The sequence below is a fragment of the Poecilia mexicana genome, unplaced genomic scaffold (assembly GCF_051168715.1).
Source record: "Poecilia mexicana isolate PSO_F unplaced genomic scaffold, ASM5116871v1 scaffold_2, whole genome shotgun sequence".
Classification (NCBI taxonomy): Eukaryota; Metazoa; Chordata; class Actinopteri; order Cyprinodontiformes; family Poeciliidae; genus Poecilia; species Poecilia mexicana.
In genome coordinates this window covers 39,360,510-39,375,913 of record NW_028263371.1, presented here as the reverse complement: position 1 = coordinate 39,375,913, position 15,404 = coordinate 39,360,510, and the positions used below count along the sequence as shown (strand labels likewise).

The 15,404-nt window shown below is 40.6% G+C and overlaps 1 protein-coding gene across 2 annotated transcripts in view; it reads left to right on the top strand.

The window, feature by feature from the left end:
• gsk3ba (glycogen synthase kinase 3 beta, genome duplicate a) overlaps positions 1-15,404 on the top strand; it is a 39,884-nt gene that overhangs the window by 10,670 nt on the left and 13,810 nt on the right. For both annotated transcript variants that reach the window (XM_015003230.2, XM_015003231.2), the window contains exons 2-3: positions 2,739-2,932; positions 10,029-10,112. In XM_015003230.2, the coding sequence (XP_014858716.2) occupies positions 2,739-2,932; positions 10,029-10,112 (278 nt within the window). The remainder of the gene's footprint in view (positions 1-2,738; positions 2,933-10,028; positions 10,113-15,404) is intronic.

Here is a 15,404-nt window from a genome sequence, read left to right as displayed (position 1 = left end):
ATGATTGTAACTTCAGCATTTGCCTGTTTAAAGTTTAATGCAATGCCTCAGTTTTAAGGAGTCATTTTAGAAAAGTTCTTAAGTGGTAATTCTCCTGCTGTTTGTTCAGATATACAATGCAGAGTTTCCTTTGGTTGTAAAGAGCATAAGAGTAGTGCAGCCTCTGTGCCATCTGTAAGCTGTCAGTCAGCTGTGTACTGTGGACAAACGAGGGGGGAAAACCCCCTGATTTTTTTTCCCCCTCTTTCTAAATGAGGCAAGGTGCTCACATCCCATGACCACACGTTGTTAGCACAAATCGCAAAGCTCGTTAGTGACACAAACGTCATTAGTTTTAATGAATAACTGCTTGTGCTGCCCACCGCTTCACACCTACTAGACAACTTTGTTCTGTGGTTACTGTCATTAGTGGACAAGGGGTGTAAAGGTTTTAATATGTTGACTTTATTTCAGTTTGACTCTACCAGTCCATGTGTTTGTCAGTCTTCTCCCAACATTTGTTTTATATCCAATTAAAGACTTTCCTCACATAATATTTGTTCCTCTTTGATTTCTTCTGTGGATGCTTGAGTCAGCATCCTGATCAGTTTGTCCTCCCTTTATCTGCCGGTATGAGCTGCCAGCAATACTTTTACTTTCTTCCATCAGTGGCCTGACTCATTATTTTTGAGTGGAAACTTAATTGCCTAGAGAGTCATGCATCCCACTGGATGCTTTTTCCATAGGTTTGATTTGGCAGAGAAAGACAAACATCGAAGAGCACCTGAATGTTTCCAGATCTCTCAGGTAATTCTGAAGTTAAACGGGTCTCCTCAGGATTATAAAGCACCTCTCAGAAGACTCAAACCTGTAAAGAACTGAAGCTGCTGACTTTATGTTCCAGTTCTCATCTCAGTTTTGCTATTGAAGTGTTAAAGTCAAACTTGGACTATGTCTAATGGCGACTACTTCAGTTGGGTGCCGTTTTCTTTCCAGCAGAAAACAGTCGGGTGAAATGTATGCGAGGCGTGCCTGTAATGTCAGAGGTCAGTGTTGTATTTCAAGCTAACGAGCCTTATGGCTGATCCATTTCATCACCAGTCAGATATTGACTGTACTCTGTACTCAGAAGATAGCTGGTCAAAGTTCGTGTGAAATCTGGAACGACCGACTTGGATTCCTGGTATTTTTATTGATGTTACAGTCTTCGTGAAAACTTTAAAGCTGCCAAACTGGAAGGCCTGGTAGTGTCTGAGGCAGGACATTTTTAAAACTTATTGGAGAATGTACTCCTGCTCTAAATTTGTCTTTATTTAACAGTGGTTGTTGTGGAGACCTCTGACATTTTATACTGTACTTTACACAGTACAGTATAGATACAGTGAAGATACAAGTGTGACATCATACCACTTTTATTTACCAATATGTTACGTCACTTGAAACTGTAAGAAGTTACCATAAAGCTCTATCTATCTATCACAATAGACACGTGATCAAAATCAATAGAGGATACATCTGGTAGAATATTTATTGTATAGAATATTCACTGAACTCCGATCCAGAACCTTGCAGCATTTTGGGAAATGTAGGCAGAGGAAAGGCTTTAGCTGCTCAACCTCTCACAGCAAGCCAAGTAAGGTTGGTGGCATCAACTAACTCACTCACTCTTTGGTTACTTAGCAACAACCTGTTGAGTAACTTGCCCACCAGCAGTTTCAGGTTTCGCCACCGTGCCTCATAACTGCTTAGAAACCCCCCCCCCAAAAAACAGCATGGTGTGAAAACTGTGGATAAAACTGGAAATGTCACACCACCAGTTTGGCAGCATTTCAGATATTTAAAACAAAAAACAAATAATTATCCATTGTCTGCTATGAAACGCTTATCTTGTGACAAGTTTTCAGCCATTTCGTGCGGCCCTACTGTGGAGTCTGAGCTACACTAGCCCTCCAACTTCATAATGTTAATCTTAAAGTCCGTCGAAGATCATCCTACATCACCATCATTAGGTTCATTACTTTCATACCCACCAATGTCCTCTTCTGGAGCTGTAACCATAACAACAGCTGATATAACCTGTAACAGCTCCAGGATCCAGGTTTTCCTCAACATCCACTTATTTTTCAAGTGCTCACTTCTTCATTCATGCTATTTGTTTGTCTCTTGTCATTTGGTTTTCTACCTGCTCCTTACACATGTAACAATTTAAGGAATTATGTTTTTTTTTCTCTTTAGCAATAATATGGCTCAGCTCAGAAAAATACTATAAACTGCCTGAATTAATCAGAAGCGATCAGAAAATGAGTGGTGGTTATCATGAATTTATTAAGAATTGTTGTGAAATGATGGAAAACATCAGAACATGTAATGAAAAATTCAGAAATGTAGCTTACTATGCGTTTGAAATAGCCAAACAATGTTCTTGACAGTTTTGGTATCTTTACCAATCAGAGTACTGGAGAGAATGTGTGATGGCAGCCAGCAAATCATGCATCACTGACATGAAAAAGGGCTCTGCAGACTGTCCGATATTAAAATAGGTCAACAGCATCCAGTGGTTCTTCATGAACGCTGATGTTGTTCTCAAAGACTTAGTTCTTGTGTAACATAAGGTTTTGTCACAGAATCTGTTTAAAATAAATCTTTTTTTTCTTCATTCTGTCTCTCATATCTAAGCCGTCATATTCTTTCTTTGCTCTCTGTAAAAGCTTCACCACTGTGTCATAAACTCCCGCATGTCCATTTGTGTCCTTCTGCAGGAGACAAAGACGGCAGCAAGGTAACGACAGTAGTGGCCACTCCTGGCCAAGGCCCTGACAGGCCACAGGAGGTCAGCTACACAGACACAAAGGTCATTGGCAACGGATCCTTCGGCGTCGTGTACCAAGCAAAACTCTGCGACTCTGGGGAACTAGTGGCGATAAAGAAGGTCCTACAAGATAAGAGGTTTAAGGTGAGACATGCATGAAAGATGTGCACACAAAAAGGCAAAGGAAAGCAGGATGTGCAAACATCCTCTCGGGTTTAACTTTAGTCATGATGTTTTCTTTCCATCTTGCACAACATGTCCAACACAAACACTTGCTGTGTTAATGTGAATATGCTGATCTTTTACACTTACAGGGAGATTTAAAAAAAAAAACATCCAAAACCAGAGAAAACAACAAAGAAAACATTGTGCGTTTAACACAATTGCTTATGTGTGTCAAAGGAGTGTATTTTTTGTGTGTTTGGAATTGCCAGGAGATTTTTTTTCTCTCTCTCTAACAAACATTAACTTTTTAATATTTATTTGTTCAGGAGCCTGACAGATTTTCTTCAGCAGTTATAATGACGCTAGTTAGAAGTAATAAAGTGTTAGATGATCGATGAAACTCGAAGAAAACCTGTTAGAAGCTACAAAAAAAAGTAGAGACTGAGGTGAAGGTTCGTCTTCATCTTTAAAAAACGACCCTAAACACGCCACCACAGCTACAAATGACTAGTTTAGATAAAAGGATATTCATGTTTTAAAATGGTCCAGTCAAAGCCCAAACCTGAATTCAATTTTGAATCTGTTTTTAGAGGGATGTTAACAGAAACTCTCAATCCCCATTTAAAAGATGCAATAATTAAAATTTGGGTGTTTTTTAAAAAAAATAAAGATAGAGAACAAAAACTGAGTGACGCAACTGACCAACTGCTTGAAACCTTAAAAATACCTAAATAAGTGAGTCAACAGTTTTAAACTGCTTTTGAGATGGGATAATTTTAACCATAAAAATGTGACTGAAAACAGCAGCTGCCAGTAAATATTTGGTGGGAATAACTGAGGGAATCATTTGTTTTTGTTTTTATAGTGTTCAAAGGAGGCACATTTTGTCCTATAATGCGTTTTACCAGAACAGTTTACACCTTAACATAACAGAACGACAACACTGGAAACAATTAGAAATTTTCCAAAAACATTCAATTTACTGATTTTACCATGGATATAAGATATTTCTTTGTTCCTTTTTTTTCCCCTCTCCGGCTCCTCGGCGTAGATCTGCGCTCACTGCTCTGTCCGAGGTTTTCCAACCTGCAGCTCCATTTGCCACGGTAGCTGTTAAAATTTAGCTGAATCCTGTGGCGCTTTAAGCCAACCGGTTCAGCTGAACGCCTCCGCGGAGCCGTGGCCTATTTTTAACCTTTCTGAGGGTTTGTGCGAGTGCAGCACACTCTGAAACCAGACAAGAAGAATGATGTCACTTAATGATATGGAGGTCGACCATCTGCTGCTGAATTCACAGCGCTTCTCAGAGACGCACGCACGCTCCTTGTGACTCTGCATACTGGCTGTGATGAAGTCATATCCTGCTTTCTGTGAGCCTGTGGTTAGTGGGTTGCTTCTTGAAGCAGGCCAGTGATCAGCTGAAGATCACATGCTGTTGTATTGTATAGTTTCCAATGTTAAGCAGACCCTCTGCATCAGCCCTCCACCCCTCCTGGCTCTCTGAATCCCCCTTTCCTTCTACTCACTCAGCCCTGTCCTCCTCGCCAACAGCTGGTGAGGAAATATGAGGCAAATGAGAGCTAAGACTCTTCACATGACTGTCAAGCATGCGCTATAGTGTGCACACCAAGTTTCACACACAAACAGAACCCATCACCTTCAGATTAATCTTACAGAAGTGTTTTTCCCCCACGTTTTATTTTTGTTTTTTCTCATTGACAATTTATTTTTGTTTGCCATGCGAGACTAAAAAGTTTTTTTTTTTTTTTCCCCCCCCACTTACGTGCGAACAAAGCCGAAGTAATCACATGAGTGGGATCTGCATTAGGGTGAAGCTGATGAGACAAAGTGTGAGACGGTTCTGGTGGGGGTTACAGTCTGCTTGTGGTGCATTATGGGATAGGCTCCATCTCCTATTCCCATTTGAGGGATCGCATATCAGCCTATTGGAAAATGGATGCTCACATCAGAATGCTCACTAAGAGCTGGAGCATCAGTGGTGGCAGCTAGTCTTTGGCAACATTAATGAACAATGGCGTTTGCTGTTAGCTCCCAGGTCAGCTGAAGTTCAGGAAATCTGATCAATGCCTCATCAGGCCCTTGATGCGATTGTTTGAAATGAGGAAAAATTGCATTTCTGAGCCTGGCTGCAGATGCATTTCTTCATCACACCCAGGGCAGAAGCTGCAAGTTATTTTGAGGCTGCTGTAAATACTTAATGGAAACCCAAATGTTCATTAATGTGCAACAGACATAAAATAGTTTCCCAGGAAATGCATTAATATCCATTACTTTTACTTTGATGTGATACAAAGTGCAGCACTCTGCTTTTTAAGAAGTTTTTCCTCTTCTTTTAAATTTAAGCAGGAGATCAGAAGCTGTTTGTTTGTAATGCTGATACAGATTTTTATTCTTTGTAAGTTGATTCAACTGTATTACAAGAAGATATTGGAGCAGCACTGAAAATATATATTTTTTCCAACCGTCCTACCAAGAGCTGTTTTTATTCACTTAAACTGGATTATAAAACTTTCAGATAAGCCTGGAAGGAGAAAGAGAACATAGAAATAATTGATAGTTAAATTAATACGATTGGGGTTGAATGTCTCTAAACCGTAGTTTAATACATTTAAGCATAAAATGGAAATTAAATTGTCTTTTTATTATTATTATTATTATTATTATTATTATTATCAGCCATTGCGTTAGTGGATTAAGAAATCCAGAACTTGCTGGTCTTGGCCAATGAGAATCTGTCACATACCATAGATGGTATTGACCCATCAGTCTCATTGATAGAAAACTGTTTAATTAATTCAACTCTTAACACAATGTGGGACAGTAAATGCATTAGCTGTCTCTTTTGGGGGCTTCAGAAAAAATACCGGTATATAGATTTAAAAACAGACGAATGACTATGTGGGATGCTTTATTACCACCAAATGAAATGCTTAAGGTTTTAGTCACAGTATTAAAAAATGATGCCCTCAAGTTATTTTGTGGCTGCATTCAGTTTAATCCTTAAGCAGAAGAGGAAATTGAAGTATGTTTGTGTAGGTGATAAGCTTTGGGTCTATGTGCTCAGTCTACTAGATGTGGTTTTGTCCCATCAGCATCATGAAGTGCTCAGCTGTAGCACCCCTTAGCAGCCTGCAATTAGGGCATTTTTTTCCCCCTCCAGTTTCCACCGGCTTCGTCTCCCATTTGTGCCACTCTGTGTCTGCGCTGCTGAGACTCTGGTGGACGACGGGTCAGGAGGACAGACTGCAGTACAACAAGAGCTGAGCTGGGCTTTACTCAACAGTCTTCCTGCTCCTCCTCCATATGCTACCATCACCCCTCCGCACATAATGCACACACACATGCTCACGCAGACAAAGACACACCCCGGGACAGTCCAGTGCAAGAAGACGAGGGCGTTGGCTGCAGAACACAATAGTTCGATGTCTGGTCTGTGACCTATGTGCAGTGATGTCACGTCGTGGTGGGAGTAGTGGGGGGTTCTGAGTGGGTTGGTCGTAGTCAGAAAGACAGGAGGCGGGATGGAGGGGGCTATAGACAATTTAAGTCTGCTTGTAAGTGACTCAGAGTATTATCTATGCAAGGCTGCTGAGCTATGGTACGCTCTTCAATGCTTTGCTGCTGACACAAAGAAGACCAATACAAAAGATGAACTATGAAGGAAAAACTGACTGAGACGGCTCCAATCCTGATTTGAAGCAGCATCTTTGATATCTCTTCTCTGATTTAGCACTAACTTGAAACTCGATTTGTTTTTGATTTATTCTGATTAAATGCAGAGTTCTTATGCAGTCTGGAAAACTATGAATTTTGATGAAATGTGTCCCGCGTCTGGATTAGTATGGAAAACTAAAACAAGACATACAGGTGCTGGTCATAAAATTAGAATATTGTGATAAAGTTCATTATTTTCCATAATGTCATGATAAAGATTAAATTGTCATATATTTTAGATTCATTGCACACCAACTGAAATATTTCAGGTCTTTTATTGTTTTAATTTTGATGATTTTGGCAAACAGCTCATGAAAACCCAAAATCCCTGTCTCAAAAAATTAGAATATTATGAAAAGGTTCTCTGAACGAGCAATAAAAATAATCATCTGAATCAACAAAGTAACTCTAAACACCTGAAAAAGATTCCTGAGGCCTTTAAAAACTCCCAGCCTGGTGCATTACTCAAAACCGTAATCATGGGTCAGACTGCTGACCTGACTGCTGTCCAGAAGGCCATCACTGACATCCTCAAGCAAGAGGGTGAGAAACAGAAAGAAATTTCTGAACGAATCGGCTGTTTGCAGAGTGTTATATCAAGGCACCTCAGTGGGAAGTCAGTAGGAAGGAAAAAGTGTGGCAGAAAACGCTACACAACGAGAAGAGGTGACCGGACCCTGAGGAAGATTGTGGAGAAGGGCCGATTCCAGACCAAATTAAATTTTCATCTCCATAAAACTTTTCAGCAGATGGAAGCATGAAGTGCTCCAAAATCTTCTGATAGCTGCTGCATTGATCCTGCCCTTGATAAAACACAGTGGACCAACACCAGCAGCTGACATGGCACCCAGACCATCACTGACTGTGGGTACTTGACACTGGACTTCTGGCATTTTGGCATTTCCTTCTCCCCAGTCTTCCTCCAGAGTCTGGCACTTTGATTTCCGAATGACATGCAAAGTTTGCTTTCATCCGAAAAAAGTACTTTGGACCACTGAACAACAGTGGTCCAAAGTGCTGCTTCTCTGTAGCCCAGGTCAGGCGCTTCTGCCGCCGTTTCTGGTTCAAAAGTGGCTTGACCTTTGACCTGGGGAATGCGGCACCTGTAGCCCATTTCCTGCACACGCCTGTGCACAGTGGCTCTGGATGTTTCTACTCCAGACTCAGTCCACTGCTTCCCCCAAGGTCTGGAATCGGCCCTTCTCCACAATCTTCCTCAGGGTCCGGTCACCTCTTCTCGTTGTGCAGCGTTTTCTGCCACACTTTTTCCTTCCTACTGACTTCCCACTGAGGTGCCTTGATATAACACTCTGCAAACAGCCGATTCGTTCAGAAATTTCTTTCTGTTTCTCACCCTCTTGCTTGAGGATGTCAGTGATGGCCTTCTGGACAGCAGTCAGGTCAGCAGTCTGACCCATGATTACGGTTTTGAGTAATGAACCAGGCTGGGAGTTTTTAAAGGCCTCAGGAATCTTTTTCAGGTGTTTAGAGTTACTTTGTTGATTCAGATGATTATTTTTATTGCTCGTTCAGAGAACCTTTTCATAATATTCTAATTTTTTGAGACAGGGATTTTGGGTTTTCATGAGCTGTTTGCCAAAATCATCAAAATTAAAACAATAAAAGACCTGAAATATTTCAGTTGGTGTGCAATGAATCTAAAATATATGACAATTTAATTTTTATCATGACATTATGGAAAATAATGAACTTTAACACAATATTCTAATTTTATGACCAGCACCTGTATTTCTATTTCAAGACTTAATGCCTTTTTTAATCTGTCCATCCTATCATTAGTATATCCATCTGTTCATCCAACCCTGAGAGAAATGGAAATTTGTTTCTGGAAGATTTTGACATAAAAAATCTGTAAGAACCATATTTGTGATATTAGTGGTTTATCATATTGTTTATCATTTATCGTAAAAGATTTCTTATGATGAGAATTTTTATTTATCGTTGTCTCAATAAATTCTAATTAATGATGTTTAGAAACCCCAGAAATATTATTTTATTATGCTCTTCACTGACTCACAAGAGCATGAAAACATATCAGTAAATTTGAACATTTTAAATACATTTAATATGGGCAGTTTAGAGACATAAAACACACTTCTTTAGGTAAATGTTATAATAAAGCCTATTTCAAATGGCAGTTTTTCACAAAGAATATTTGTCGGTGGCACTATGAATGCAGACATTCAGTCACAACCATTCAGTTACCTAAAAAATAAGTAACTATTTTTTTTTCTTTTATATTTTTTACTATCACAACAGTGCCACAAAATATTGTGATAAATTTCCATAAAGTCAATTTTACCCTACCCTATATTTAAACAGTTATTGCTTTAGGTCTGGACTCAGATATTTCCTTGTTCATTTAGTCATCCATGTAATACTGATGAAATGACGCCATGTTTGTTTCTTCTACTTGTGGGTGAAAATGTCCTGCGACACTTTATAACACAAACGCAGAGAAAACCCTCTTAGTTATTTCAATCCACTAGAGATTGTTGTTGGAATCAAAGTCTCACATGTATACAAGACTACTATCAATAAAGTTTCAGATATTATTATGCGTCTCCCAGCAACCAGCAGGCCAAATGCTCCGTTGCATACGACTCCGACATCAAAGCTGGATTTTTATGCAACCGGCCGGATTCTGACCTCGTTCATGCTCTAAGCTTCCTCGTGTGGTCTTTGGGTTGTTTTCTCTGAATCCGACCACCCTGCATTTGTGGGGGTTTTTCCGCACTGGGGTTCTCAGCCTGCAAAGGTTATACAAGCACTTTAGATCAAGCCACCACAAAGCCCTGAGATTAAAGGGAGGAAGGAGGAGAGGAAAATGGAGATTTGTGCTAAAAGTATGATCTGCAAAGGAGCTGTTGGCGCTTTTTCTATTATTTTAAATTTTTGTCCTCACTTGGAAATGCTCTGAGTGTACAGTTACTTTCTGTGGGGATACCCCAATCACCCAGTGATTACATTTTGAATCCAGTTGGCTTCTCTTTGTTGAAGCACTTCTCCTCAGAATTGTCTTCTGTGCTAACCAATTGCCATCGTATGCTACTATTGCTGGCTGGCACATTTCTCTGATGTTGTATCTTGTGGGTTTATAGTTTTTCATAAAGGTTATTGCGTATATACCTCAACTCTACTGCAATGGCATATAACAGCTCCATCTCTGTGTTGCGTAGTTATCCATAAAATAAATTATTGCCGAGTATTTCTGGTTTAACTGAAAACTGCAGACCTTCCCAAAGACATATTAAAGTAACAAGCCTGATACTTCATGCTGATTCGTTATCATTAAAACGGTTTTATTTCTTATTCTCAGAATCGTGAGCTGCAGATCATGAGGAAGCTGGACCACTGCAACATTGTCCGCCTGCGCTACTTCTTCTACTCCAGTGGAGACAAGGTCAGTCAGAGATGAACATTTCAGCTCCCATTCATCTGGTTGAAGAAGCTGGTTTGATATGTCTGTTGGATCCATAGAGGGGAAGCACGTCTGTAGCCTCCTGTAGCTGTCAGAGTTGTTGGCGAACACAACTCATATGCATGCTTCTTCTTCGAGGAGTCAAGGAATTTGCCATAGTTGGTTTTAATATATACTTCTGAAGATTTCAGGACATTGAAAAGTATCTCCTCTACTTGTCGTTTTATTCTGTTGTCATTAGCTATTCAGTGAACACCTGCCTATTCGTGGTTTATTCAGTATTCTTGGATTTTTATGTGGAATATAACTGAATTATTTGCTAATTGGCTGTAGCTCCTAGAGAGAAAATAAGAAAAACTGTAGATATAAGCTTCTGTGATGGTGCTAAGATGGTTTCTACTGTTCTTATTAGTGTGCATTAAAGTCCACTAAAATATACTTTCTGATTTAATTTTTTATTTGTTTACTTCAAAATGTGCTCTTTTAGAAATGGGACACATCTTTAACATTCAGTGATTTTCAGAAGTATAGTCACCGCTAAAACTTGTTGGCATTCAGCTACGCTACAACAGACCGCAGTGTATTTTATTGCTACCTTTTGTGGTGGATTATTTTCCCTGAAGTGGAAAAAAAGGGAGACATGGTTTTCACAATATTTGACAAATAAAACTCTGAAACTGGCATGAGTTATGTATTCAGCCCCCTTTACTCATCCAACTCTAAATGACGTGCAGAACAACCAGTTATCTATAGTAGTTTTCTATTAAATAAAAGTTTACTTTATTTCATTGAATCTTAGTGTGAATCTGCCTGTTCTGTGAGCGACTCTGAGGTTTGTCAGACATTATTGGACAGTCGGCATCATGAACGGCCAAAGCAGACAGGCCAGGGAGGACGTTGAGCACTGCTTAATGAACCGTCTGAAAACGGAAAGAGCGTGGCACAACAGCAAACATTCCAAAACGTAGCCGCTCATCTAGACAGACTGGCTCGACAAGGATAGCTTTGATCGGAAAAACAGCCAAGTGATCCCTGATAACTGGAGGAGCTGCAGAGTAGGGCTGAAACGATTCCTCGAATGGTTCGAGTACCTCGATTACTAAAATTCCTCGAGGAAAATTTACCTGCCTCGAAGCTTCGTTAATTTATGTTTTATTAGTTAGCGCACCGTGTTCCGGCCGGGACTTCATTTGCGTTGCGCGGAGCTCTCACTTCCGCCTCTGAGTTGTTGACAAAAGCTAAGTCTCAGCGGCATAAAGTCCAATCTTCAAGATTGGCCCGTGGGGATTTTATGGATTGATGATAATGCCCGACTTTTTATCGTTTTTGGGGAACCAATAAGCATCCTTAAAATGACTGGGGGAATGCCTGGAGTACGGCAGCATTTCTCCTCCGGGGCTGCTGGTTGAAAGCGAACGGCGGGAAGAGCGCTGAGGTGAGGATAGACTGAACAGGGCGGGCGACTGAGTAGCTGATGCTTACCGTGTAAATGTAGCTTTACCGACGAACCGCACAATAAATTTCATATCCCGGTCTGAAGAAACGGGTGGCGGAGCGCATCGTACATGGCTGGTAGATGAGTTTCTGAGTGTGACCAGTGAAGGTGTCGTAAATATCCCGTATTGCTTCCCCCCGTGTTCGTCCCCCGGTCTAACGGTTCGTCAGTCCGCTGGTCTATTTCCTCCCCTCCACCCCATGTTCGTTCATTCGCCCTCTCCTCCCACTCCAGGCGGCATTTCCCGTATTTTCAAACCCAAAGCGTGACAGGTTAGGTGGCAAGGTGAGTTTAATTAATCTATTAAACTCACTTAAGATGAATACATAAACTAAAAGCTGGATTGTAGACATTTTTTATAAGCATATTTGTGAGCCTGCCTCTTTGTTATTACATTCAATATAATTTCAGATTTTTCTATAACTTTTCTTCTGGTTAACTTAGAAAGTGAGCTATTATTGTTACAGGTTAGTTTTCTAAACTACAAAAAAGCAACTGTTAGGGATGCTCAAATATGAAAAATTGGACTGATATTGATATCTGATAGTAACACCGGTATTATGCCAGATTTACCAATATTTCATTTTATAATTTTTTTATCCGATTACTCGATTAATCGTAAGAATAATCGATAGATTACTCGATTACTAAAATATTCGTTTACAACAGCCCTACTGCAGAGATGCACCGCTCAGGGAGGAGAAAGGCCTTTTCTAGTCATGTTGACCTGATTCACCCCGATGCTCTCACAAATCCACACACACACACACACACACACACGCACACACACACACACACACACACACGCTTGTCTGGCTATCTTTGTGGGGACTTTCCATTGACTTCCATTCATTTCTACAGCCTAAACCTTACCTTTACCCTTTTCCTAACCCTAACCATCACATACCTAACCCTAACCAAAACTCAATTCATACCTTAGACCTAACTCTGACCCCTGACCCATAAACAGGGTTTCCCCTTGTGGGGACCAGGCTCCGGTCCCCACAAGGAGCAATTGGTCCCCACAACGTAGTATATGTCAGGAAAATCGTCCCCACAAAGTATTACAAACACACACACGCACGCACGCACGCACACACACACACACACAGGTCAGTAGGCAACTTAGAGTCAAGTGACAAAATGGGAAAAATTTAGAGTATAAATGCTTTTGGAAGATAACGTATTAAACAATGTATTAGCCAACTAACAATATCTCTGTATCTATATGCTAAAAACATAAACTCTGAATATTATTAGTCCTAATGCAACCAGTTTGAAAAGTGGACTTGCTATGCTTTTATTTACCTGCGCTTTAAAACAAAAACAAACAAAAAAAAAAAAAAATCAAAAACTGACCTTTTATCTTCTGGTGCTAATTTTCAGGGAAAATACATGTTGTTGAAGCTTTTAATTGATTACTTTCTCTATGTCGATTAGAATTGTTGTGTGTCTGACTGGCAGTGCATTTGACAAATCCAACAGCAGATCGCGTCCATCAGGACAGGAAAGTCACCTCTTTGTCTTGCTTTCTATTTCTGTCGACCTGTCGGGGGTCTCCTGGAGACTGAGAGGCTGGAAGGTGTCATTCAGCCGGCTGACAAACAGGCCCGCCGAGGTCTGCGTGTCAAATATAGACACACATGGGCTTGGCACACACGCTGTGGGGACTATACCCATGACATCGCAACCCGGAATGCTCTCTGCAGCACACCTACCAAAGTTAAAGGAAAGGATTATGGGGTTTGGGTTTGAGTTGAGTTTTGGTGTGAAGAAAGCTGACTGAGGTGGTTGGGTGGGAATGGGGCGAGGAGGCATAACTTTGTAAGATCAGGGGTTGTTGGTTAATTATAGATTACTCAAGCTGTCCCCTCTATTCTTTAAACTCCACCTCAGTGCTTCCTCTTACCTCATGTGCTCAGTGACCTCTGGGAATTCATGGCTAATCATTTATTTCCAGAGACTGTTGGGCTACCAGAAACAAACGGCCGCTCTCCATGTAACACTTAAAAAGACCTTCTTTTTTTTTTTTTTTTTTTTTTATCTCAAATTGATTTTGTCATCACATCCATAAAATTCCTGCTTACATTCAGTTCTACCGTGTTGCCTTTCCTGCTCGTTTATCCCCCCCTACCCCCTTCTATCCCCTCTCATCGTGTCACTTGGCTAATTATGGAGACTGGCACCATGTTGTTGGTATGAGGATTTACCACCCATAGAGCCTAGAGTGAGCAGGGAAAAAGAAGGGAGGGCTCATGAAGGAGGCGAAAGGTAAAGTCAGTGCTTAGACGATGGATGGAAAGTTACAGACAGGCTGATGGATGGAAGGGTCTTTAATAAGAAGACCCCGAATCATGGAGTGAGAGTTCACACTGGATGCATCTTTCAGGGAGGCAGCTGTCAGACACGCAACTACAGCTGCCACAGCTGTCATTATGTGGACAGGTAGTCTTATGCAATTACTGACATGTGGCAGGCCCGGAGCACATGGTGTGCTTCAGCTTTTACCCTTTAACCTCTTGTATAAGACTATCTAAAATGAAGGCCGCTGTTCCAAATAGCGTGGGCTGTAAGCAAATAGTTGCTTGACTTTTACCTCCTGAGAATATGAAGTTTTAATGCGGCATTCGAGTGGAACGGTCGCCCTTAACGTTATCTGCCTCAAATTAATCATTGCAGTGTAGCTAAGAGTGCAGAGCAGCTCACAATCACACATCTCAACTCTCTCTCATGTGCAAAAGTGCATAATGAAAATACTTTTAGCAGCATGTTTCAAGTACAAGCGATCAGATTTTTATAATCCCAGCATTAAGAGGTAAACAACAACGATCACTTGGGTAAAGGGCACTCCGGTGAGATAATGGGGATGTACTGGTACGAAAATTCTCAACATTAAACTCTTGCTTTTTGGTGTTTGAAATAGCCCTGCCTTCTGCTCGTCTCCAAAGAGAAACATCTGAAAGGTCCATTTCCAGGACAAACATCTCAAACCAGTAACCATTTAATCCCTACCTCACAAGGACAGGAAGAGCAGGAAAGTAAAATTTATTAATTTGAGCAAGAGCGTTGAACATTCAGTGCCACTTACCGTCTCGCTGCTTTGGCAGATCGTCGGCATGTTCTAATCCTTCCCGATCTAATGGCGTCATGTTGCCCACAACTAGTAAAAGCTTATTTTGTCAGCCTATTTAGAAGAACTGGCACATTTTTAAATAGAATTATCAGCTATGCAAGTATGTTTAGCTCATAAGGATGGAGCAATGTTTTATGTTTATTGAAGGACTAAAGTCATACTGAGTCATAAAGAGACTGAGTCATGGTAGTAATGGGCTTATTACACATCAGGTTAGAACATCTGTCACCTAGAAAATATATCTGCAGAATGTTTGTTCCATTTATCGAGCCAAGTAAGATAAACATAAAAAAACATAAAGTAAAAAAAATGTTTCATTAGGATTTTGTTGACCAGAATGGAGGCTTCCTTACCATCACTCTAATCTTTAGCGCCTCATCCTGTTTCCTTATTTAATTTAAGTCAGAACTCTGGCTGGGCATGTTGGTAAAAATTGCTATAAACCCAAATTTATCAAGCTTCTCTCATTTGAGCTGAACTGTAAATATTGACACTTTGATATGCAGCGGGGGAAATTTTCGACCTTCCTATTGCCAGACCCCGAGCCACCTTCGCTACCATGCAACTGTTCTTATTTCCTCCGGTCACACCACATTACTCCTACATGTCACGGTAGATGTGATTAATCCGTTTGTGGCTTTCAGAA